The sequence below is a fragment of the Culicoides brevitarsis genome, chromosome 1, assembly GCF_036172545.1.
Source record: "Culicoides brevitarsis isolate CSIRO-B50_1 chromosome 1, AGI_CSIRO_Cbre_v1, whole genome shotgun sequence".
Classification (NCBI taxonomy): domain Eukaryota; kingdom Metazoa; phylum Arthropoda; class Insecta; order Diptera; family Ceratopogonidae; genus Culicoides; species Culicoides brevitarsis.
This window is the reverse complement of record NC_087085.1, coordinates 18943024-18969155: the sequence shown is the minus strand read 5'-3', so window position 1 is coordinate 18969155 and position 26132 is coordinate 18943024. Positions and strand designations below refer to the sequence as shown.

Genomic DNA, 26132 nt, shown 5'->3' with positions numbered 1-26132 from the left:
TAAAATAACAAATTTTCGAGTTTTTTCATGTTTTTTTCGCAGGGCAAAAGTTAGTTGTGCACTTTAGATATATCTTCACTTGACGTCGTTATGTGACATTAAAAATGGATAATACACACACGGCATGCAATTTACCTCCGTTGCGTCGTTACTCGTAATATTTTTCTTCTCCTCTAAATAATAATAATCATAAACACTACATAACGCAGCATGAAAATGACACTTTTTGATATGATTTTGTGTCAGAAATGACAAACGATACACTTCTAGCGTGTGTGTCTGTGTGCGCGCACATCTGACAGTGAATAAGAGCAACTAAAAATGACTAACGCTGTTTGTGTGTCAGTGTGACGATGACTTGCGCTACATATATAAGGTAACCCAAAATATGTCATGTATGAAGTTTTTGCAGGATTGTCACAAATTTTCATTTTCGCAACAAACGAGATTGCGAGTAAAGGAGATGAGCGAGAGTGCATCATTGACATCGTCGTTCTCATGGAAAATGTGCTGACGGTGTATTATTTTTCATCATGTGCGCTTCTTGACTTGATGCAGCCAGCTTTTTTTCTTATCTATCATCTCATGCGATTTTTTATGCTTTTTTTGTGTACTGAGTAAAAAAAGTGCATTGTTTCACGTTATGGTAATCCTCTCGTCGGAAAATTTCTTCACAATGATAAGGGATTAAGGTTAAAATTTTTTTTCGTGTCTGAAATGAAAAGTATTAACAGTTTTTTTGATTTTTTTTTTTTTTTTTTTTTTTGAAAATTGGAAAAATAAAAAATTGACTTCATGGATTTCTGAAAGTAGAAAAAAATTAAAAAAATGTTGGTTTAAAAAATTTTAATTTTTTAAAATTTCTAAAAATAAAAAAAATATATTCAGAATGGATTGAGAACTGAACGGAACTAAAAAAAAAATTTAGGTTTAAATTTAAATAAAATTTATTTTTTTAGAATTAAAAAAAAAAAGAAAAATAAGTTGCATGAGTCTTATATTACCAATTATTTTTGTTTTAATTTTTATTAATATTCGAAAATAAAAAAAATGGAAAAAAATTAAAACTATAAAAATTTCGACTGAATTTCTTAATTTTTTAAATAAATTTTAAAAAATTATAATTTTAATTTTTTTAAATTTTTTTTTTAATATTTATTTTTTTTTTTTCAAAAATTATTTTTATTATTTTCACAAAAAATAAAAAAAAAAGTATAAAAAAGGTCTCAAAAACTTAAAATCGAGCTTGTTCAAATCAAATTATTAAGCCATAAAATATTTAATTTACTTAAATTTTCATTCTTCTAAAATATTTTTTTTAAACTACAAAAAGTTGGAAAACTGTTAAGAAAACAGCATTTTAGACCCTGAGGGTTTAAAAAAACCCCGAATTTCCTACTGGGTATACAAAATTTGGAACACCTCATTTTTAAATTACAATTTTTAAAAATTATTGCAAATAATTTTTTAAAATTAATTTTTAATCAGAAAAATCTGTCACGGACGAGATCTCAAAAATGTCAAAATATATCAAAAAGTAAAGATTTAATGTCAAAACCTGTAAAATTCAGCCATAAAACTGAAAATAGGCGTCATAAACCTGAAATCTACTCAAAATCCTATAACAAAAATCTCTTTCTAAATTCTCCTTTAACTGCATTTTTCATCTTGACATTCCACTTACGGTCCTTGTCTCCAACGAAACCATACATAAAAGATCATCAAATAAATCAGATTTAATATGAGCCGGAGCAGCATATGTGCAACGTAATTTTCACTCAGTTGCTAAGACACTCATTATCACGAAAATTTATATTTTTTGAGTGTCTTTCAGGGCTGGATCCGAGTTTTTGGTTAAAATTTCTTAAGACACAGCGAAAAACCGCCACTGACATCTTCAATATTAAACGAGATAGTTGCCCTAGATACGCTGTTTGTGTATATTTGAAAGTAAATAATAATCATATTCTCGTGATATTAGATACTGCTGCAGAAAATTAAGTGCGAAACGTGATAATGCTTTCGAGGAGGAATTTCAAAGATGATCATAATAATAAAGAACATTCGCTCAACTGTAATCCCAAATTAGCATATTTTGTGTCTAATTCGATGCGACTTGATTTCAATTTATGAAGAAATATAATTAACGTCATTCTGGCGATAAATTACGAGAAAATCTAATTAGTTTGGATTTTGAAGCTGAATGGCTGTTACGTAACCTTTGCTGCAGTCTTGACAAAATTGAACACAATACAGCGCCATGGATCGAGTTTGTCGTTTGTCATTCGTTCGAAACAATAAAACAAAAGTTAATCAGCTTTTATTCCCCCGTAAGTCTAATGGAATTTGAAATTTCTTTGTTCATTTCTCTTTTTTTCGTTTTTTTTTATGAAACAAAGAGAAAGAGGACTTTTTTATGAATGTTTTTGCAATTTAGATTAGTTTTCTACAACAACAACGTTTTACATCAATTTTATGAGATATTTTTTTAAACGAGCCTCGTGTCTTTGTCTCATAACATTTTAATCTTACATATTGTGAGTGGGTAACGTTTGATAAACATGCGACTGCGACATCCATCATCGCATCGCCATTTTCATGACTCATGAATATCATTTCAGCGCCATGCGATGTGTGACTAACTACATGACGAACTGTCCATTTTATGATAATTTTCTAATTATGGCGCTTTTATTGTGTGTGTGTGTGTGTGGGTAAATTTTAATTAAGTTTTTCTTCAGGAAAGGCAGTCACTCGTCAACGCTCGTCATTTATTATTATCTTTGATGACCGGTCTTCATGTCGTGTTTATTGGATCGCATAATTTTTGAGTGTGGACAATAGTTTTGCTGATTGCCAGAGCATATTTGATGCGGATTTGACTGATATTAATTCTATTTTAAAGAGAATATTGTGTGATTTAACAGTTCGTGAAGTGAGTTGAAGGCAGCAACACGCACTAATTGCATTAATTTATTCAAATTGTCCACTCAATCATAAAAATTTTTGCCGACAGCAAAGATCCATCAGATATATCTGTGTTATCACATGCTCTTACTGTTCATTTGCCACGGTATCGTCCATTAGCAGGGCTGTCGTGTAAATTTGAACTTTAAACTTCATTTTTTGTTTGATTTTGACTGATCTTTGTGATCTTACTGATCTATTGTGATCTAAGAAGTATAAGATCTTCAAAATTTGTAAACAATATTTTGGCGGGAAATACTTAAATTTGTATTAAACTAATTTAAAAATCAACAATTAACAGATTATTTTTTTAAACTCAATTTTACGTGATCTACTGTGATCTAAGAGATCTTATACTCCATAGTTTGTAAACAAAAGTTTTGGCGGGAAATATTTAAATTTGCACTGGGGCACAATAAAATATCAACGATATTTTAAACGATATCTTTTAACGATTTTAATATCTCAAATTTTTATACTAAAATTTTTATTAAAAAAATTTTGGCGGGAAAACCAAAATTCGTAATGAATTTAATTAAAAGATTAACAAGCCACAGATTATTTTTTCTATCGACTCAATTTTACGTGATCTATTGTGATCTAAGAGATCTTATGCTTCATATTTTGTAAACAAACATTTTGGCGGGAAAGCTTAAATTTGAATTGGACTGAATTGAACATCAAAATATCATCAAAAACATTTTTTAAAAGAATATTTTTATCCGAAATTAAACTTTTTAAAAATTGTGTTGATCTTATTCAAAAACAAAACCCAGTACAAATTTTAAAATTTTCCCGCCAAATTTTTGTTTACAAATCATTAAGTTAACAGTACAAAATTTCGAGTTAGTTCATTTAACCAGATCACGAAAAGTGAGTAGAACGGCGCGTTGTCACATTAATGTCATTTGCACACACTCACATTTTTTCTCGTTGATTAAACTTGTGACGTGTCTCTCATTGCTTTTTCCGAGCGGAGCAAGTGTTTTCCATTTACCGAATGGCGCTATTTATATTATTATTTTTCCTTCTCCCACGATAATGTGTAACGGCAAACGTGATAACGTTCCAGAGCGAGCAAAAAAGAAGCATGGCAAACCGCCTGCAATGGTCAATGATTTTCTGATTAATGAGCAATAATAAACGTTATTTGCAGTCGCTCTCTATGCCAAATAGCTTGCAGCGTGCCATGATAGATGATGTGATACATTTTAAAGCAAAAGCAGGTTAAGTTGTAGTTCATTGCCAGCTCGTATACTTTGTCCCATTTGGATGTAAAACGTTCCTGCCTCGATTATGTCAAGCGACACTACGTGCTCTGGTATTAATTTTTTCCTCTCAATAAAAAAAAGTGTACTGATAAAAAAAGGCCAAAAAATAAAAGAAGAATAGAAGCAATGGCAACCAATTTACTCTAATCTTTATGGCATTAAAGTGCTTTTACCGAGAGAGCGCACAAAATTTCCATAGACAAACACTGTTCAACTGGCAATGACGCGACTTGTACACCTCCAGAGAGAGGTAGTGCTCAGCAACCGGTTACGTGATTAAACTTTTCATTAGATTTCAATGGAGAGAAAGAGTGTTTTGTCAGGTGTTTGTTAGATAGATGTATCTGCTCCTCTTTGATACCAGTCGTCGTAGTTGTTGTTGTTGTTGCTTTTGCGGCGAACGACGAAAAGGTGACTGAGATTTTATCAAGTTTCATGTCAAGTTTCGCTCGTGTTTGTTATGTAAATATTTTCTAGCCCAAAAGAAGGTCAACGCAGGGAATGTTGATGTGATGTAAATTAATTGGCTTACAGAAAGTACTCCGTTGCCAACTAGCTGACAGGTAAAAGACATCGATTTTGTAATATTTGCACGTCACTCATGCCAAAAAAAAATTTCGCATGGCACCGAATTTGTTGCAGATTAAAGTTCAAGCCGATAACAGGAGCAAAATCAATAAAAAAAATTGGGTGAAATTTTAAATTGAACTTTTATGTTCGGTGACAGGCAAAAGTTTTACTTTCAAACAAAGTGCCTCATGCAACAATTTAAACATTAATTTAATTTTTGCCTCAGCCAAAGCCACTCAGTAAAAATAGAACATACCACAAAAAATGATAAAACAACTGCACTCGTGTAAAAGGTAAAAATTCTCCATATTTATGCAGATTAAATAAATACCTACCAAAAAAAATCGTACGAATAACGAAGCCACAAACGACACACAGACACAAAATCCCAAAAGCTACCTTCTAGTCTTGCTGCTACACATTTTTACATTAAATGAAATTCAAATAAGTTTGATTTTTTCAGGTTTTTTTCTCGTTCTCTCCTCTGTGCTTTACCACATTTTCCGTCTGTTTTGGGTTTTCGTATGTTGTAAGGGCAAATAGTTTAACAGACACACACACATGCATAGATTTTTAACTATAAACACGTTTTATTTCTATTTTCTCCTATATTTTTTGTCGTCTGCTAGATATTTTTGCATGACATGATATAGTGCTCCATAGCTACTTTTGTCCCTATGGCGCAAAATAGAATGATTTTGATTGTTAATGTTAAAAAAAACTTGAAAGTCAGAAAAAAATTTAAACTTCAGAAAAAAAATTAAAACGTTTGAAAATATTAAAAGGAATTTTAGAATAAATTGTAAAACATCAAGTTGAATTTATAAGATTTCTTAAATTTGATTAAAAACTTTTAGAAATTTAAAGGATTTTTTTTTTCAAAGAAAAACTTTGAAAATAATTAAGGTAGCTTCAGAGAAATTTTTGAAAGCTAAAAAAGAAATAAAAAAAATATTTAAAAATAAATCTTTTTAAAGAAATAAAAATTTAAATCTATAAAAATTTTGAAATGTAATATGTAACTTGAATTATACTTCACGAATAATTTTGGAGTTTTTTGTAGTGTATCATAATTAGCCTTAAGAAGGTTTAACAGAAAAATTTGAACAATTTGTGTCAGGTATCGGAAAAATTAAGAAATTTCGCGTGTAAGATTCATTGCATACCTCTTCATATTCCATTCAGTATGTTTTAAAAATTCCGTTGATTGCATAGTTTTAGGGTATAGAAAATTAAAAAAAAAAAACAAAATAATTTTTAAAACAATTATAAAAGGCTCTAGCTTTAATATAAAATTTTCTTTGAACTTTCGCAAACAATTTTAAATTTTTTGATTTTGTTTTTACCACATTTTGAAGAAAAAATGTGGTACTAAACTAGACTTGTTTAACATATTTTGGTACTTTTTAGCCTTTTTTTAGGTTTTATTTTTAATTTTAAGATAATTTTTATGCAATATAAAAAAAACTAAAATGTCCATAGACCTGACTACCCAATGGGACGAAATTACTTTTTTTAAGACCCTGAAATCCTGAAAATAAGGCCTTCAAACTTTTACATGGAGAAATTCCGAAATTTTTATATTTTTGAAAAAATAAAAAAAATGAAAAAAAAAATTCCAAAAAATTAAAATTTTCGGAATTTCTCCATGTAAAAGTTTAAGGACCTTATTTTCAAGACCCCAGGGCCTTAAAAGGATATTTTGTCCCACTGGGTATGATTAATTAAAACATTAAAAAATTAAGATAAAAAGAATTTATAAATTTAAAAAAGATATCGAATTTAAAAAAAAAACTAAATCCACATTCCCTTAAAATTCCAGGGCACCATTAAAAAAGCAAAAAAAAAATATAGACCAAGTTTTACACACAAAATTTAAATTTGTGTCTTCGAAATCTTTTGAGTGAAAAAAAACGTTTAATGTTTGAGAAGACCCGCACACACACAAACTCCCGATCCCAACGCAAATGGAGACATATAAGGAAACTGTGATATGAAGCAAGCACACTCGTGAAAGACGAGAGAGTGCAATGATAGTTTGTTCTGGAAATGGGAAAAGTTGTGTAAATCGTGTTTAGACTATCAATTTTCTCTTCTTTCGGTCCTTTTCAATGTTGTACGTTTTCGGATGAAATCTATTTTTTTTTTGCTTCTTCTTCGTTCATTCTTTATCAGACACACATTCTTGTTAAATATACATTCGGTAGAGGGTTCATGTTTGCCGAAACGAACTTTTGACTCAAATGAAAATATTTTTAAAGTTAGATGTGAGCCAAGTATGCAGGTTACAAATATTTGAAATTGCAGAGCTAAATTGTAAAAAGTTGTGTTAGTGGAAGAGGAGAAACAAAGTACTGCAAGAGGAAATTAACTTCCAGACAGAAAGTTTCGATAGAACGGAAGTATGCCGGAGAGAGAAATTTAATTGAGAACGAGAGAGGTTAATATTTTCGGACTGCACCTTATCTCACGTTTTGCAGTTTTACCAAACAAAACATATTTCAAATCTATTCCCCTTTCACGTTTGAATATTTTTTTGTGTGTTTGTGCAACCAATTTACCAATCATAATTTTCACCGCATTAAATATTCATGAAGTTTTTTTTTTAGAAAAGAAAATTTTAAAATGACTAGAAAGCACGCACATTTTTTTATTATTTTATCATTGCGCGAACCACGGTTCACGAATTTAACAAGCGAACGAGTGAATGGCAGCAATAATAAGCCAGAGATAAGAGGAAGGAGTTGAAAGTTTTATGGCGCATAAGAAATAAATGGATTTTTTTTTCGAAGCAACTATGAGATCGCATTTCCAACGAAAAAAAAAATTCTTTTTTTAAACAAAAATCGCCAGTTTAGCGCTAATTTCTGTTTAAAATGCAACAACGGAAGGCAAGATACGTTTTTGAAGACAGTAATTGGCGGCACGAAGGAAATTCTGCTATCGCGTGCACGTCAGAAACTCCCCGTTCGGATAAACTTCATCAACAATCAAGGAAAAATTACGCGAATAACAAAAAAGGTAAACAATGCACTTCTTTTGCATATTTAATTCCTTCCTCCGTTGGAATTAGCGCGTCCTCTTCTTGCATGAAATATGAACGTGGCAGGGTGGAAAGCCATTAAGAAGATCTTCAAACGTAATTTTCCGTCTTTCTAGGATAGGAACGTTAATTAAATTCGACTAGATTGCCCTCCGATAACCTTTCGACGCAGAGAAATTAGCATATTAATGTAAACATTACGTAAAAATTCCCCTTTTTTGTCGAGATACTGGCGAAGAACGCGACAAGCAAAACATCTGTACAAACATCCAAAGTCCAAAAACTTTTATTATTACGCAAAAAAGTTTCGTTTTTTATTTCATTTTAAAACACAACAAACAACTTTTCATCGAAAAATATTAAAATTAAAATAAAATTATGAGGAAGCAGTCCATTTTAAAGGCATTTACAGCAAGACGAGCTTAGGAAAGACGCTCGTTTGCATAACAATTGCTTGATTATTTACTCCATGGCGTAGTTCCGTTTTTTCTGCTGCGCGTATCTATCAGCAGGCAAATAAACGGGAGAAAATTGATGCCCTTTTTATTTGTTTATTTACCTTCGTTCGTAGGTTCTAGCGAAATTTTATTCAAATATCGATTATTTATTCATCGAAAGCCAAATTAAAGCACATTAAAGACAATTATTGGATTATTTATTTTTTTTCTCTTTTTTTATTAAAATGGTACGTGTTTTAAATGGAACAAGGGTAATAGGTTTAAATGTACTTTAAATATTTTTTTCTAAACAATCCCTACTCAGCATTTTTACGCTGTTGCTCGAAAAAAAGGAAATGAGATAATCCGCGCTGCTGTGCTCGTTAAAAGTGTCCGTTTCCAAGCGTTTTTAATTGTGTCATCTGTACATATGGTGAACTGTCACAATAATAGGCTTAGAATTTTCTATGATAGCTTTAAAGTTGTAATTTACACTCATGGTCTAAATAACATAAAAGACGTGGCAGGTTACGGTGATTTAAAATAAAAAAGGCGCCAAAAATTACATTTAAAATGATTAAATTTTTATTAAAAAAATTTTTTGCTCAAAAAAATAATTTTAAAATATTTTTTTATTAAATTTTGACAGTTTTTACTAAATTTTTGAAAAAATTAATTTTTTTAATTATTTAATTTTTTTACTGCTTTTTTGACGTTTTTGAACGTTAATCGTTGATTGAACACATTAAAATAATTTTTATTTGCATTATTTCAAATACCCGGAGGGGGGGGAGTGACATAAAGTGAAATAATTAAATTTAATGGCCTAATTTTATAATAAAAAAATTTAAAATTAATAAAAAAAATATTAAAATTAAAAAAAAATTAATTAAAATGAAATTAATAAAAAATAAAGAAGTAAAGAAAATAAAGAAGATCAATAAAATAAAGAAGTTTAAAAAAATTATATTTAAATTTATTTAAACATATTTTAAGATTTTTTTTATATGAATAAATGAGTTATAAAAAATTAAAAAAAAACTCACAATATAAAATTTTTATATTTTCAAAAATTCAGCGAAAAAATGTGAAAACTACCAAATAAATTCATAAATTGAACATTAACATATTAATATATATTAACATATTAATTTTTTAAATATTTCAAGTCTTTCAGATTTTCTATGAACTTTTTTCCTAAACTTTTCACTAATTTTCACTTCCAAAATTTCTCAATTCTAAAAAAATTCTTGAAAATTTATTTATTAAATTTTGCAACAGAAAAAATGTTTTTTTGTTAAATGAATGAAATCAAATATTACCAAAATTTCATTAAGAAAATTGGTTAACATCCCTGCAATGCACACCTTGCATGCAAAACATCTAAATAAAACAATGACAAGACCATGCCACACATCACGTGTTGCCGTATTGATTGATGAGTGTAACCTCAGGGGGTTTTTCTTGCGAACATGACTTGATTGTCTTGTGTGTGTTCGAGTAAATGTTGTAACATCGATGATGTCTGTGTTGAGAGTTCATAAGTCAACAACTTTGCAAAATGTTCGTTAGATTGATAAATGTTGCAGCGGCAATAACAAAAACAAGCACTACATGCGCTGCTGCATACAAGGTGTTGCGATGTTATGTATGTATGTTTGTTGCCTTTGTTGATGATGCATGCTGACTCAATTAATATTTACCAATTAATTGATTGATTGGAAAATGTTGCCGAGAATATTGCTTTATCCCGAAGCTATTTTTGCAATCATCATAATAACATGAAATCATCGACAGGTGTTTTGCGAACTTGTTCTTACGCATCATTAAGTGCAGGTCAATGTGCTGCAGGGGGAAATCGAGAAAATGAGTTTTTTTTAATGATATTTAATATTTATGAAGCTGCGAGTGGAGAAAATTTATTAATGTATCAAATATGATACTTTCTCATTTTCGTACTCCTCAACAAAATTTTTTTTTTATAAGAAAAAACAGGAGACAAAATATTTTCATAAGAATTGATGGTCAAATTAACTTAACTAAATTTCTGGAACAGAAAAAAAATTTTTTTTGACTTAAAATTCAAAAAAATTAAGCTTAAGTTGAGTGAAATTTAAATAAAAAAAAACTTAAGTTTTAAGTCTTTTAAGCTCTGCTGTGAAAACTTAAGACTTAAACATAGACTTAGAAAATTTTTTTGACTTAAGCCTTAAGTTGAGCTTAAGTCAAGAGAAAATTTTGACTTAAACTTAAGTTTAAAAATACTTTTCGATTCTGTATTTTTTTAATTTTGTAAAATTACGATTTTTTTTTTTGACATATTTAAATTTAAGAGTAAATTAAGTTAATAAAAATTTGATTTATAAATAAGTTTTACGGTCTTGCCAATTTTTATTCAGAACTGCCAAACTTATTAAGTCAAAAGTTAAAATTATTAAATTTTATGACTTAAATTTAAGTAAAAAATCACTTAAGTTCGACTTAAGTCATGTTAATTGACTAAAGTTACAATTTTTTCACGAAAATAATCGACTGTTGACTTAATTGAACTTTTTCTATTAAACTTAAGTTCGATTAAGTCAATTAAGTCAAAATATTCTTTTAACTTCAACTTGAGTTAAAGCTTAAGTCACGTAAGCTTTGTAATCTTGTACCTATATTTATTGCCTAAATTTGACTTTTTAAAGCTCAAATCAAAAATAAATTAGTTTTTTTCTCAGAAACTCCAATTTCCTAGAGAGAAAAGTAAATGAAAAATTTTTCCACGGAAATACAATCCATCTAAGAACAACTCAAGAGGGAGAGAAAGAGAAGAAGAAAAATAAACGACGGACTTATCCTATCATAATGATGTTAAATGTGATTAAGAACGATAAGCAGCAAAAAAATAATTAAATAAAAGACGACCCACGCGAAAAAAAAGTAAACAAAAAGTTAGCTGGCCCTATCCCGCATTTAAATGGTAAAGGACGCAAAAAAACACACGGTTTACCCAGATTACAAGGTTAATTTATTTAATTTAATATTAAATGTATATGTGCACAAATTTGTACACCCCGAGAATTGACGATGATGGCAAAAAAAGGTGCTATTTATATTCTATTTGCATTTCATTAAATAAATTATGACGCTTTTTTGTTTGACAAGCAAAATACTTTGTCAATTGACACCACGTTGGCGGCGGCATAAGGTAATGGTGCTTGGCAGCTTACAAGTTGAACACCAACAAACCTCATTAATGGTAATGGATGCTATTAACGGTACGAGGTTTTTTCTCCCACTCTCTCCTATTTTTTTGTCCGTTTGTTGATTAAAACACGAAAAATCAGTGTTCAGTAATTCGCACTGTGTTTGGTGGTCTCGTGTCTTACGGATCAATGACAACACCAAACATAATTGCGACCCGCAAAAAAAAATAAAAGGAAATGAATAAATAGTTAATTGGCAAGGTGGAAAGGCAAATTTATTCGCTCGTGCAAAAAAATGGTCGAAAAGTGGAATGGCGAACCAGATTTGTTGTCGATCCACGTGAAATGCGAGAAAATCCGAGTAAAATAGGAAATTGAAACCGTTCGCTTGTCAGAGAAAATGTCTAGCATTGCACTCTTGAGGTTAGCATTGAAAAGCACAATTTGGAAAAACATGAGCAGAACATGAACATTGTCGTGTTATTGTTTTCATGTTGTTCGCAAGCAGCGCACAGAAGCAGCAGCAAAAAATCAATAAATCAGCTCAATTTCAATTTCAATTGCGTGCTTTGTTTTTTATGTCGAGTATAATAAATTCAAGATGTCGACAGCACGAAAGACAAGCACTGCTGCTTCTCCGATGAACGCGGAAAAAAAATATTGAGAGCGAAATTGTCATCTTTGTAATTAAAACACGCGATGACACGTTTGACCTTGAGTTGTGCCCAAGTTTGGCAGAAAATATGGGAAAATGTAAATATTGCCAATAAATATAAAGGAGACAAAACAATTATAAATAATATTGTCATGTGTTTGTGCGCGAGTTGTCGCAATACAATAATTTTTATTATTATTGTTATTCAAGCCAGTATCATATTTTCTGGCAGTTGTACTCTCTGCTGCTGCTGCTGCTGCGTTCTCATTAAATAAACAAGGCACGACAGAATTTGGCGAAACAATAGAAAGGCAAATGCAGACGGAAATGGAGATTGATTCATGGTTTTCCGGGGTAATGAAGCTCCTTTTGTAAGAATTTCCGTTAATTTTAGTGTTTTGAGGTTAAAAGGACACAAGGTCGGTCATCTAGCGGTCACTAGACAATGTGCGAATGGGGACAGGAATTTTATCATAAATCTTTTTGATGTTCAATGTTATTTTGGTAACGCGGACTGAAAATAGTTTGAAATCAATAGAAGATGATTTTGTTTGAAGGACAATGTTGTTAAGGGAGACAGTTTCGATGACTATTCACTCAATTCAAAAATTGAAAACAAAAGTTAAATTTTATAATTGATACACTGTGAGGATATGAAGTCTCGCAAACCTGAAAATTTGAAATATTTATAGAAAATTAGCGTTACCCGTAAGCTTCGTTCTACCCGTCGAGCTTTTTTAGCTACAAGATAATTTTTGGCGGGTTGAACAAAGTCTACGGGTAACTTTAATTTCATATTTATGAATTTTTAAGGTTTTCGAGACTTTATATTCTTACAGTGTATCATTTAAAATTTTAACTTTTGTTTTCTATTTATGAATTGAGTGAATATTTGTATGCTGTAAAACCTTTTCATACCTTATCTGAACTCACTACAAAAATTACAAAGAGATTAAATCTGAATTCTTATCAATTTCGAATTAATGACCTTATTAAATATTTTGAATATTTTCATACGGCGATAGGTCTTAATTAAACTAAAGAATTTTTAAATACGAATTAAAACCAGAAACATGACAACAATCACTTGGAATTCGTATTTGAAAATTCTTCAGTTTAATTCAGACCTATCGCCGTATGTAAAATTTTTGAATTCAATTTGAATTACTGCGTTACAAAATCAATGTGGATTTTTAAGTATGATTTTAAAATCCATACAAACTTTGTAACGCTATAACTCCGATAAAAATTTCCCAATCTATCAGCTGTTTATTGTGAAAGATGAGTCACAGCTACCTGAAGGTCTTTGTTCTGGAAAATTGTTAAAAAGAACAGAAAATCTCATGAAAATTAAGGAAAATAGAATGTTAACTTCATTGCATACTTTAAGGGAATAAAAATAAAATTAATCAAATTGATATAAATTGCCGGTCCTGGAAAAAGTGCGGGAACCTGAGGACCTCGTACCCAGGAATTTTACAAAAATCATAAAAAAATATTGAATTTTTAAGAGAAATATGGGGAAATTTTATAATTTAAAAATTAAAATTTGTAGAATTACTTAAAAAATGTATAAAATTGACTTAATTTATGATTTTTTTTTCAATATCTTGGGGTTAATATAAACCCCATAAATTTGATTGAAATGAGTTTGGATTGTCTCTATAAGAAAAAATGCCCTATACTTTTTCCATGTCTGTTAATTGCATATTTTAATGGATTGATTTTAAGCAAATTATGATGGTTATGATGAAATAACCCATCTTAGCACAAAAAAGGCTTTGTTTTGATATCTTTAAGAAGACTTTCATTCAAACTTCAATAAATTTTGTCCATCATTAATTTTCTAAAAGTGCGAGACACTAATTTCTCATAGCACAATAACAATTTAACAACAATTGAAGGAAAATCAGACAACCTTTAGTGCCGAAAGCGTCCTTAGCCAATAATGTTTGCAGCTAAAACAAATTAAATTGCTTGTTAGATATTTTTCCAGCCCAAGGACAATTCCTTCTACGCAACAACAAATCAATGTTCTACTACTTCATTATGAAGCAATATCTCAGCTATCACCATTTATCATGCTCCATTTATCTCATTTTCTCGACTAATTATCATACAAATTCAATGAATACCATATTCAGTCGGGGAAATTCAATTCATCAATTTAGTTTCCGAGAATCGGAACAATTAATGGTTCACTTCGGCGCTCCCAGCAAATTTTATTCGTTAGTAATATAATCAAACCCAAAATTAATTGTTACTTTGCAATATTGGATGCTTGTGGTGGTACCCATGTAAGGAGAATTGAAAACATGACCAAATAATCTCTTTAAAAATTTAGGTTTTGCGGTAAATTCCTGTTCCTAATTGAGTGATATTGAATATTCCTCAAATTTGAAGAGAATTAAGGTACATATTGTGTCAATTCATGCAAAAATATTTATGGGGGATATATGAATGTCGATTAAGAATATTTCCCCAAGATATGTGTAACAGGAAGTTGTGTCAAAAATGTTACTGCTACTGAACAATCACAAACGATATAAGAGGCGAACCCTTATCAACTCGAAAATAAAGTTTTATTTGATTAATCCTTCATGCAGGATCCTTCCACATGTCCATTTGTGAGAATGAATTGACTTGCCGCCCATCAAGAGATTGAAATACTTTCGAAATACTTCAAACTTTGGGGAAATTTCACTTGGGAGAAAGACAGCTGACTTCGAACGAATGTATTTTAACATATAAATTACGTTCATGGTTCGACTCTGCTCCAAAAGACCTGTTTGCTTCTGCTATGCAAATGTCAGAACAGAGACAATTTCTGTCATAATCCATTCGAATAAATGCCTTATTTATGTGTACATTTGATGTGAAAAGCATGTTTGTCAATATTTTGTTAGAAAATATTATCTGCAAACATTTTTTTTCCTGTCTCCGTCAATTCTTCGTATAAATTTTCGAGTAACAACAACTCACAAAGTTGTCGGGTTGAAAAAATATTTTTTTGTCGTTTTGAGAATATCAGAGAGACGCACAGCATAAAAATGCAAATATTTATTTAGTAAAAGTTTATCAATTTTCGATCGATCACAAATATTTGTTTCGCTATTTTGTTCTGCTTATTTTTTCGTCATATTTTCATGCATGCCAAAATTTTGCTCAAAAATCATTCTTTGTATCAGAAAGGTCAAAAATACTTGAATGGCCTTTTAAGACGGAATTTTGTCTCGTCTTGGATCCTTCATGTCTACGAAATAACAAGAAAATCCTTTTAAAAGACAAACATAATAACAAATTTATAGAGATTCTCTTAAATAATAATAAATAATCTAATTGCCTAAAAGTGCTTTTCTGTCTCATCGTTTTCACAGTAAAATGTGTTGCAAAATATATCTAGGCAAAATTTTCGAGACAAAATGCAAATCGACAAGTAACGTGTCTGTGTCACATGGAGGTGAGGGGAACAATTTTATGAAGAACAGAGATACAGATTATTAATTTGTATGTGCTGCTTGAAATGGTAACAGAGGTGTTTACAGTGATTGAAAAGAGCTGAAGGTCTTAGAGAACAATAAGAATTAAATTTTGGTACATCTAACAAAAAAATTTAATTTTTTCGAAAATTCAAGAATATTAAAAATAATAAGGCAAGTGCAATAGTTTCATAAAAAAAATTCTTAAAATTTATAAAAATTATTTTTTTTTTGACTTCAAAGAAATATTAAAAAATTTTAACGATTTTTGTTTAATGTTTAGCAATTTTCAGTTCTTAATTTAATTTAATTAAAATTTTTAACTTAATTTTTCATTAAAAATTAAAAATTTAATTTAATAATGAAAAATTAAGAAAAATGTTAATTATAAAATTTAATTTTTTTTTTTTTAATTTAAAAAATTTAATAAAATTTTATAAAAAATTTTTTTTAAGAATTTATAAAAATTAATGTAAAAATTAAAATTAAAAAAAAAAAATTAAAAATTTTAAAATTAAATTAAATTTTCAATTCTTTATTTAAAAAAAATTTTTAAGAATTTTTTTAAAATTAAAAATTTAATTTTTCGAATTAAATATTAAAGTTTTATTTATTTTTTAAAATTAAAGAAAATAAAGATTAAATTTTAGGAAGAAAAAAAATTAAAATTGTGAATTTATTAATTTTTTGTATCAATTCAATTTAAAAAAAAAATAAAATAATAAAAATGTAATTTTTCAATCACAAAAATTGTGATTTAAATTTAAATTAATTAATTAATTTTTAAAATAATTTCGAAAATTATGATTTTTTTTTTTAATTTAAAAAAAAATCTAGAATTTTTAAAATTTTTAATAAATTTCCACACCTCTGTTTACCTAAACGTACCATGCAAAGCAAAACATATCACGTCACACATTACGAGGAGCGACATTGTACACATTCGCAAAATTTGTATAAAATTTATAGGAAAATGTTTTATCTGGCAAATGGAAAATAATATTAATAATTTCTACAACAACTACCTGAAAACTGGAAACGACGAGCAGTAATGTACATTTATTTTGTCGACACAGGTAGACTTTTGCACAAAAATTCTAAACTCCTTGTATTGGGAGCGACAAGACGTCTTTGCTACAAGCTTTTCTGTCATTTTTCTCCATCTTTCTTACTTTTCTCTGCCTTATGCAGAAGATGTTCAGTTTTGTCTTACATTCGGAAAGTTGCTGAATGCATTTCCGTTATTAATGTTTTATGGATAGCCTGGCAAGTTGCTTAACGAAAAAAAAATCTAGAACAAGAAATTTTTTTTAAAAATGTCCATCCTAGCGAACTGCACCGTCTCTCATCATATAGAACTAAGTAGAGCACATAAGAAGATTTGCATGTTAATACTTTTCATGCGATTCTTGTCTCGCATGTAGACATGCCTGCCATGTTCTACATCCTGTTTATTTTTTCATTGCTCGTTTTGCCAAGTTAGTGCATTTAAATTTACTGCACATTTTTCCGGGAAGGCTTCTTCTTCCAAAAAATCTCATAATTATGCGACATTAATTTGATAAACTAATGATATGATGATGGTAATGTGTGTCGTCATCGTCGTCGCGTCAACAGTTTAAAATTATTCCCACTATTTTTTCTCAACTCTTCTGTTCTTCTCGTAAATTCATGCGGAAAATTTTCATCAAATTAGCAAGTTGTAATAAATGAATTTATATTTATTTACTTCACCAACAAAACTGTCTTTCTCTCCCGTTCCTGTGTTTCGTGATGCAGCTTGTTGCAAATTTTATTAAAATTTTACTTGACAACAATGCTGAAGCTCTGTGTGAATGAAAAACTTTTTGTTCCATTCTGTATCGTTGACAATTTTTTTGTTTTCATATTTTAAATAAAAATACAAAAAAAAATTAAATAAAAACTTTTTTCCCGTCAGTAATTAATTATTGTTTTTCCGTAATTTTACTCTGTTTCAGGAACACAAACGTCGCCAGCGTATCAACAAGCTGAAAATTACTCGGAAGGAGACAAATATTTGCCAGGATTTTTAACGTTAGGACAGAAATACAGCATCGCGTTAGGATCTACCGTCATACTGCCATGCAAAATTAATGAAACAGGTGAGTCCAGCTGCACGAACATTGACCTTCCCATAGTCAACGGTCGTTTTGCGATGCATTTTTATTAAAAGGAGGGGTCCGTCATAGAAGATACTCTTTTCTATTCAGGGATGAAGAGATATGAATATAGAAAAGAAGGTGGTTGAACGACTTCGCGGACCCCTTTAATGCAATTTTTTTCATATAAAATGCAAATTATCTTAGAATTGCATTAGAAGATGTCGCACGACGATTAACAACGTTTGATGCATTTTGCATTAGATCAGTGCGTAAGGATTTTTATATTTCGCGAAAATAATGTGCATCGCGAGGATTTATATCTTAGCGGCAACGTTCAAGTCGGCAGCTTTGCGCAGTGGCGATATCGTAAGCAATGAGGTTCAACCGAGCTGCGATTATTGCTGATTGAAAACTAGACCAATTACCCGCCTTAGGGACGAGCCTCGACTCGTTTTCGCTTTGGCAATTTTTGGAAGTCCCGCAAGGGATGATAAACTGAAACCCACATAAAACATCTCCTTCGACTTTGGTCGTTGCGTGCGATGCGATAAGGATGTTCTTTATTGCATTTATGCGAAACGACATAGGTCACAGACACGCTGTCATTTTGACAAAAATTAAAACGTGACACCGACCAGAGTCATCTAAATCATAAAAATTTATCCGAAATATATATTTTTCCGTACACATGCTTTAATATCCTTTAAATTACGACAAAATTTCGAGAGAGAGATAAATGTGTCTCATAAACCAATGTGACACAAATTTCATGTCCATACGCAAGAGAAATTGTCTTTGGGCTTTTAAAACTAGCCACAAATTGGCCACCTGAGTAATCTCTGTCCTTTTTCTTCTTCGTCACAAGCAGTTTTTTATGGCTTTTATATCCACATGTATACGCTATGTGGACACACACACACGACCTGTAATAAATATTAGGCAAAACGTTTTTGAGTTGTTAAAAGAAAAATAAAATTCACACTTTATCACCGATAAAAAGGTGTTTCAGTGTCTGGTATGTACGTAAAAATTTACCTTTTGACGTCGACGATGGCATCTGGCTTCTTTTTTACCGTTCAGTTATAATATTGGTCCCTTGTTGCGTTTTTACTCGTTTTTTTTGGCACAACTTTGAGTGGTATCGGAAGCTTTTGATGCCTCAATTAATTTTAGTTATAACCCTCTTTGGCACACAATTTTTCATGTGTGGGAAATACCAACGAAAAAATTATAAAAAAAATTCAAAATATGATTTTTTTGGGATTTTTTTTATAAAAAAAAAGCCTTCAAGAATTTAAAACAAAAATTTTAATAAGATATTTTAATATTTTTCTTACAAAAGCATTTTTAAAATACATAATTTTTAAACTTGGTAAAATTTTAGAACATTTTCTAAGAAAATCTTCGAATTTTTAAAACATTTTACAAAGACGTTCTATTTAGTTTTTAACCCAGTGCAAATTATCTAAAATTTAGACTTTATAGATTTTTACCCAGTGTACATTCACAAAATTTGTCTCAATGAACATTCTGAAAATTTTTTTTAAATTTTACCCCAGTGTAAATTTTCTAAAATTTTGCCTAAATGGACGTTGTGAATTTTGACCCAGTATACATTCACAAATTTTGTTCCAATGTAAATTCCTATATTTGGCCCCAATGCACATTCTAGAAAATTTCTGAAAATTTCCCCAATACAATTTCTAAAATTTTGCCCCAATGTACATTTTCTAAAATTTTGTCCTAATGCACATTCTAAAATTTGCCCCAATGCACATTTTGAAGCTTTAAGATATGGCACCTAAATAATTTTCAATAAAGGTCGAATAAAGTTAATTTCAATAAAAAGCATCTAAAAAATGACTGATGATAGATGGGACTCTTACTCTAGTTGATATGTGTAAAAAATGATAAATTAATGTTTTTCTTGTACTTTCTCTTACAGAAAAATCCTCCGATATCGTTCTCGCTTGGATCCGAAATCGAGCGGTGATGGTAGCTGGTCCCACGAAAGTAACCACTAACACGCGAGTGCGTCTCATGCCATCGACGGGCTACACGTCAGGCTACAACCTGGAGATCAAAGACGTGCGACTTACGGATGCCGGCGAATACATTTGCCAGATGGGCGGCGAAGAGGTGCCAAAGGAGGTGATTCACACACTCGAGGTGCTGATTCCGCCGAAAATTGATTATGTCTCGCACAATCGGTTGGACGTACAAAAGGGCAGTCCCGTGCGCATCGAGTGCCGCGCCATCGGCAACCCCAAACCAAAGATAATATGGACGCGCAAAAACAACATGATGCCAAACGGCGAAGCCAACATCACGGGTAACGTGCTCGAATTGCAGCATGCGACACGGCACACAGCTGGACACTACAGATGCATAGCGGATAACCGCGTTGGGCAAACAGATGCACGAGAGATAAATGTTATTGTGATGTGTAAGTAAAATACCTTTTTTGAGCATGTTAAAAGTTTTTCGGTGGAATTTGCACACACGGGAGACACCGTATAAAAGTCAGTTGAAAATTTCTTCTGGTTTCATCGCGCTGGCTGCAACTAAAACGAAATAAAATAATAAAACCCAAATAAAACAGAGGCAATATATCATTTTAAATTAATTTTGTGTATTTTCCATTTCCCTCTACTTCTAGATCCACCTGAAATTGAAGTAGAACGTTCATTAATTCATACTGGTGTCGGATACGAGGCACAATTGATATGCATTGTGCATGCAGAGCCCCAGCCGCATGTTATCTGGTACAAAGATACAACACAATTGGGAACAACGGAACAACATTCACAACAGGTAAGGCTCCTCGTGCATTGTTTTAAGCCAAAATATTGCGTTCCCTCTCTCTCTCTCTCTGATCATGGTCGTTGCATTTTGCAAAATGTTAAAACAAACTGACATATCCTCTCGACAGATATTTGTATTTTTGGTGCGGAGCAAGCAATATGGGCGAGCAAGGGAAAGAAGGATCTTTGATCCGATTACATTGCTTTTAAATGATGATATGGTGAAAAATGTTTGTAGCACACAAACTAGATGACAGACACATATTTGTTTAAATTTTCTGTTGTTGAGGTTGTGCCGTGTGTGTGTGTATGTTTTTGCTAAGATAGATGTAAATAAATTTGTTTAAAGTGTTTGCCTTGTATGCATTTCACAGAACTAACTGACACATGCTTCTTGTCTCGTGTCTTTGTTGCGAAAGTGATTGGACAAATTAAAATTATTTGATTGGATCAATTTTTCATTGAGGAGATTTATTTCGAAAATTCACCTTTGTCACATTCCCCAGTAGAATATCCGAAAATCTTCAAAACAAACTCAATTAAAACTTGCAACAATGAAATTTTAAGATTTTGGCAAACCAAACAGAATTCTTTCATGAGACAAAATTCTATAACAGAGTTTATTTCATTAAACTAAGTAAATGTTTTGAAAGCCCAAAAATGGAAAAACAAAAACACATTTTACTCATTTTGTTTCACACAGAAGAAGAAGGATGTCTTCTAATAAAGTCTTGGCAAACAAGCTTCGAACGGTAGCATTCACTGAAAATTCAATTGACGTCAAAAAACGGCAGTAGAAGCAGCGAAAGATATTTATCTTGCCATGTTTGTAATTAATTTTATGCAATTTGAGTGTTAAATATACTTACAGCGCTGCAAGTAAATATCTTATTTGCGTGGAGTGGCGTGGAATTGTATCACGATACCGCCACAAAATTCATCTGAAATTCATCACTCTTTCTATTTGCTTACCGCCACTGTCGAGGTTTTGCTGGAAATGTGAAAAGTTTGTGTCTCGAATTTAATTTTTTAAAAAGTTTTTCAAAAAAAAAATTTATTTTTCTAAATTTGGTAGAAAATCTAAAAAAAATTATTATTAACTTTTATTTACTTCTCAAACGCTCAACAGGCAAGTTCCATTGAACAACGTTCTCCGGCATAAAAACCCATCTTTTCAAATAAAATACAATAAATCAATAAATTCTCGGAGTTCAGGAGTTCTGCTTCTTTGGCCCAGTTTGGTGATGCGATTTGAGTTACAGTTGACATGACATAAAACATAAAAAGATACTTATGAATACTTATACTTATGATCTTTGAACTTATCTTAAACTTAATTTTGAGCAAAAAGCCTAAAAGTTTTCTTAACTCAAGTTTAAGTAAAATTAAAGCTGCTCAAAATAAACCTTTTGTAATTAATTCTTAAAGTCACAAAATTTCAAACTTTTTCGAAACACTAAATATTCACAAAACTTTACTTTTATTTTCTTCCGCTGCCTTTGCCGTTCACGAAGCTCTGTAAGAACAAAAACAGCTAAATTAAGGGTTTTAATACAATAAATTTGTTTGTACGGTACATTATTAAAGCAAACAAAAAAAGCTACAACAACAACCAACGTAGCCTGAAAATGTTTTCTTACAGAACCATAAATGACACACACTTGCTTAATATTTAGTTTGTTTAAAATCTGTTGTAGTTAAGAATCAGATAAGAGCTGCTCTTGAACAGAAGTGAGGTAGTATTTTGTTCCGCTACTTAAGTTGCAGTAATGCAAAAAGCTTTTTGCATTAAATTTGTACGAGCAAACTTTTACAGGTGTTTTTGTAATAAATTTTCCACCTTAAGCAGTGAGCTTTAAAATTTTAATTTAAATTACTTCTTAAAGCCTGATTCTCCTAGAATTATCTGAACTCAACCGAGGTACTTTATGACCTGTGAGACATAAAAAAATCATAAGCCAATTGTCAGTAATCCACCAAAATCTGTCCTCTAATGGTATTCCGATGAAACAAAAACACGTTTTCAACTAGCAGATATAGCTCAAATCGAATAATAACGAAGCTTGTTACTTCAGGTCCATTGTGTGTTCGAATGGCTTTCGGTAAATCTGATTTTTCACCATGATCATCCGTTGTTTGTGTGCGAATATTTTATTTGTTCAGTTGCGCTGCCACACGCACTTCTCTCACATTTTCAGCTTATATCTTCATATTGAATGGATGTCTGATTTTGTTATCAATTTTTAAACAGATTTTCCCTCGGCTCGTGTAGTTGCCGAATTGTATTCGTGAATGAATGAAAAAAATAAACGTATTGGTATGAATTCTCCGAAGGCAGACAGGTGTTATATTGGTTTGTTTAGGTTTTTATTAGAAAGATAGATTTTCATTTTATTCCCTCTCTCCCCTTTTATTTTTTTCGCAACTGTGGAACGGAAAAAGTTTTATTCAGATAGATTTGTTTGATTACCGCTTTGCTACATTTTAGACACTCGTAATGCGACCAATATTTCATGTCAAATGTTGTACCGGTTTCAAGAGATGACGATGAGGGGGGAGTTTGAGCCTTAAAGATTGTATTCCCAAAGGACTCATATAATGCTTTTGCTATGCGTTTGTGTACTCCTGTCAGAAATTAGTTTATTAGAGTGTAATAAAATGGGGTTAACTTCCTACTAATTTAATATCAAAGGGAGATTAAAATTTGTTACACACTAACAAAGAGAGAGGTGCTAGATGAGCTCTTAATTTATTTAAAAGTTGAAATTCCAACGCACTGTAAAATTTTCAATACAAATGAGGAATGCTGAAGTGAAGATTGCACTTTCTCATTTTATCAAATTGCATTATATGAAGAAGATATCATTATATGAAGAATATGTGAGTTGCTTTAAGAATCGTTAAAGTCGATCGTTTATAAAAATGTCTTAATTAAAATTAAAGGTCATAATGATATGTCAACGTATAGAACCACGAATAATAGTGTATCAATATTCGGGCTTTTCTCGAGGTCAAAGTTTCTAAATGAAGTGTTTTAAAAGACGTTATTTCTCAAAAAGCCTTCTGTTCAACTGGCATCCTTTACTTAATCTACCGCTCCAAGTGTCACTAACGACAAACGATATTTCGAGGTCGAGGTCCAGGTCGAGGTCGAGGTCGAGGTCGATAATCTGACCCGAGAAGAAGTATCTTTCCGACTATTGCGCAAGCAAGTTCAGAGGAAATAAACATTTAATTCAATTAAAAATTCTCCTGCTCTCAATCAGAAGCCAAAGAAGTTATAAATTGCACGGAAAATGCAAAAAGATGCAAAACAAGCAATAAAGCAGAGCGAAAATATTTTGAGTAGGACGACGAAAAGAAAATCATGTCGCAGAAGGTTAATCGAGTTTCATGGAAACTTGGCAATAGAAGCTGGGAACTATCACCGCTGTCTGGCGCGTGACCATTACGCGAACGAATGTCAAAATATGCTAATTAAACGAAGGCCCCGCTGCCGTAGAAAGATGATGACCAAAGAAAGAAAAGCCCGAAGAGCAAATATAACATTTTCTAAGACGGTTTCTATGAACAATAAAAAAAAAGAGAAATGAAGCTGACGTGGGTCGAAAAATTCTTGAAAATGTCGAAAGGTCTAATTCTAATATCTACAATTTTTAAAAGCAACCATTAAAATTATACCTTTATAATGTTTTGTGCAATTTTTATAGCTTCACTCTGTTAGAGAATATTCTTTAAAAAAAATTATACAATCAACTATATGAGGTAAGAACAGGTGCAAACTTCACACGCATCAAAATCCCTTGAATCGTTTGGACAATTCTTAGGAAGATTGTTGATATTCATTACCATTTTACAAGTGCCAGAACAAGTCTCTCTTTGCCACGTGAATAAATTCAACATGCACTTTTACTGCAGACGAAGAAAATGCATACTAATGTTGATATAACAATAAAACGGATATATCCATCTGCTAGGCAAAAACTTTGTGCATCGTGTCGTCAGAGCAAAATTTGTGTGTGTGAGACTGTATTGAACAATAAAGGAACATCCGAAATAGTTCTACAAAACACACATAGATGTGTCAAATATTTTCCTGTAGACACGTCGCTCTTGCCATTGCCATGAAATGTGCAACGTATGCATATATTTATTATTATTATTTTATGGAAATGTATGTTGAGAAATGTATTACATTTCCTCTTAAGAATTATTTAATTATGTAACATCTCAATTGTGTGCATCACTTTTCCAGCAAAAATTTCTATACAAGCTGATGTTGAAAAATTTTTCTCTCAAGCATTTCTAGGAATGCAGAAAATTTCATTAACAAAAAAAATATTTTAAAACTGTAGATATTATTTTTCTCAACTTTTAATGACCAGAGAGAGTTTCGTTTGCATGAATCCTCACAATAATTATTTGATATCCTTTTAGAACCGTGGCAACAAATACAGCTTGATCATTCGCAACGTCACATATTCCGACTTTGGTAATTACTCGTGTCAGGCTTCTAACTCCCTTGGACGGGAACGTGGCTATTTGCAACTTAGTGGATTGCCAACGGTTTGTTATTTCGATTCGGTAAGTGTGTTTTAAAATAATTTTTAGGAATTTTTTTAAGTAAAATGGTATTTTCATGTTAGCCCACAATCAGTCACTACAAGGATCAGTACAACGTCTCATGGACTGTCACAAGTTACTCGGCGATCCGTGAATATCGGTTGTTCTATCGGAAACAGTCCGCCTTGAATACACTTGATTTCCACGACGTTCCAATTTACAATCAAGTTGTGCCACACATTTTGACGCATCATGAACGCGGCATCAACGATCAGTGGGAAAATGTAGTTATACCGGAAATTACCTATGATTATGGTGTGAGTCGTTATAATTTCGCGAGTTTACATCACTTACCGCAAAGTACACGACATACAAAGAGTTTCCTCATCAAGAACTTGCAACCGGCCACGCACTATGAAGTTCGGGTACAGGCACGCAACGACCACGGCTGGAATAAGTTGTCAGCTATTTTCCATTTCACCACAAGAAGTGATGGTAAGTCGAGACTTTTAATTATTTTTTGCAATTTTTCTAACAATTAATCTTTTTTAATAGACTATGAAAATGCCATCCATCCAGATGTATTAGATGGCGCTGGTCTAATACACAGCTCTGTGCTAAATGGTGCAACTCCACTGTCATCATCCCTCATTTTCGCCGTAACAATTACCGCTTGTGCAATAATTTCCTCGTACTTTTCGCGTAGCACGTGATTTTATTAATTCTAGGATAGTCTGTAAAAGTGAAAAAACATTATTTTAATGATACATATAAATATTTATAGATGTAAAATGCACCATGAAAAATTAGAAATTTGCCACACATAACAAGAAACACACCCGATGTCTCCTTCTCCTCAACCTCCTCCTCTCACAATCACTGTATTTTCAATATTTTTTTTTAATTATAACAAGTAAGTAAGTCAGCTTACCCTTTTTCCCATATTTCCGGACAAACAACAAAAAAAATGTATCGTCATAAAAAATTATGTAAAATGCGAAATTAACTAAATTACTGCTCGACTCCTTTATG

General features: G+C 31.2%; 1 protein-coding gene and 1 non-coding gene across 2 annotated transcripts in view; both read left to right on the top strand.

Annotated features, from left to right (window-relative positions):
- LOC134827130 (lachesin-like) overlaps positions 1 to 25915 on the top strand; it is a 104902-nt gene extending 78987 nt beyond the window's left edge. The window contains exons 2-7 of the mRNA XM_063839679.1: positions 17590 to 17733; positions 19679 to 20179; positions 20393 to 20547; positions 24975 to 25121; positions 25184 to 25595; positions 25656 to 25915. Coding sequence (XP_063695749.1) covers positions 17590 to 17733; positions 19679 to 20179; positions 20393 to 20547; positions 24975 to 25121; positions 25184 to 25595; positions 25656 to 25813 — 1517 coding nt within the window. The 3' untranslated portion in view covers positions 25814 to 25915. The remainder of the gene's footprint in view (positions 1 to 17589; positions 17734 to 19678; positions 20180 to 20392; positions 20548 to 24974; positions 25122 to 25183; positions 25596 to 25655) is intronic.
- LOC134828257 (U4 spliceosomal RNA) lies at positions 18078 to 18221 on the top strand. Its single transcript, XR_010161887.1, has one exon. It is a non-coding gene; the product is annotated as a U4 spliceosomal RNA (small nuclear RNA).
- Positions 25916 to 26132: the final 217 nt, after the last annotated feature.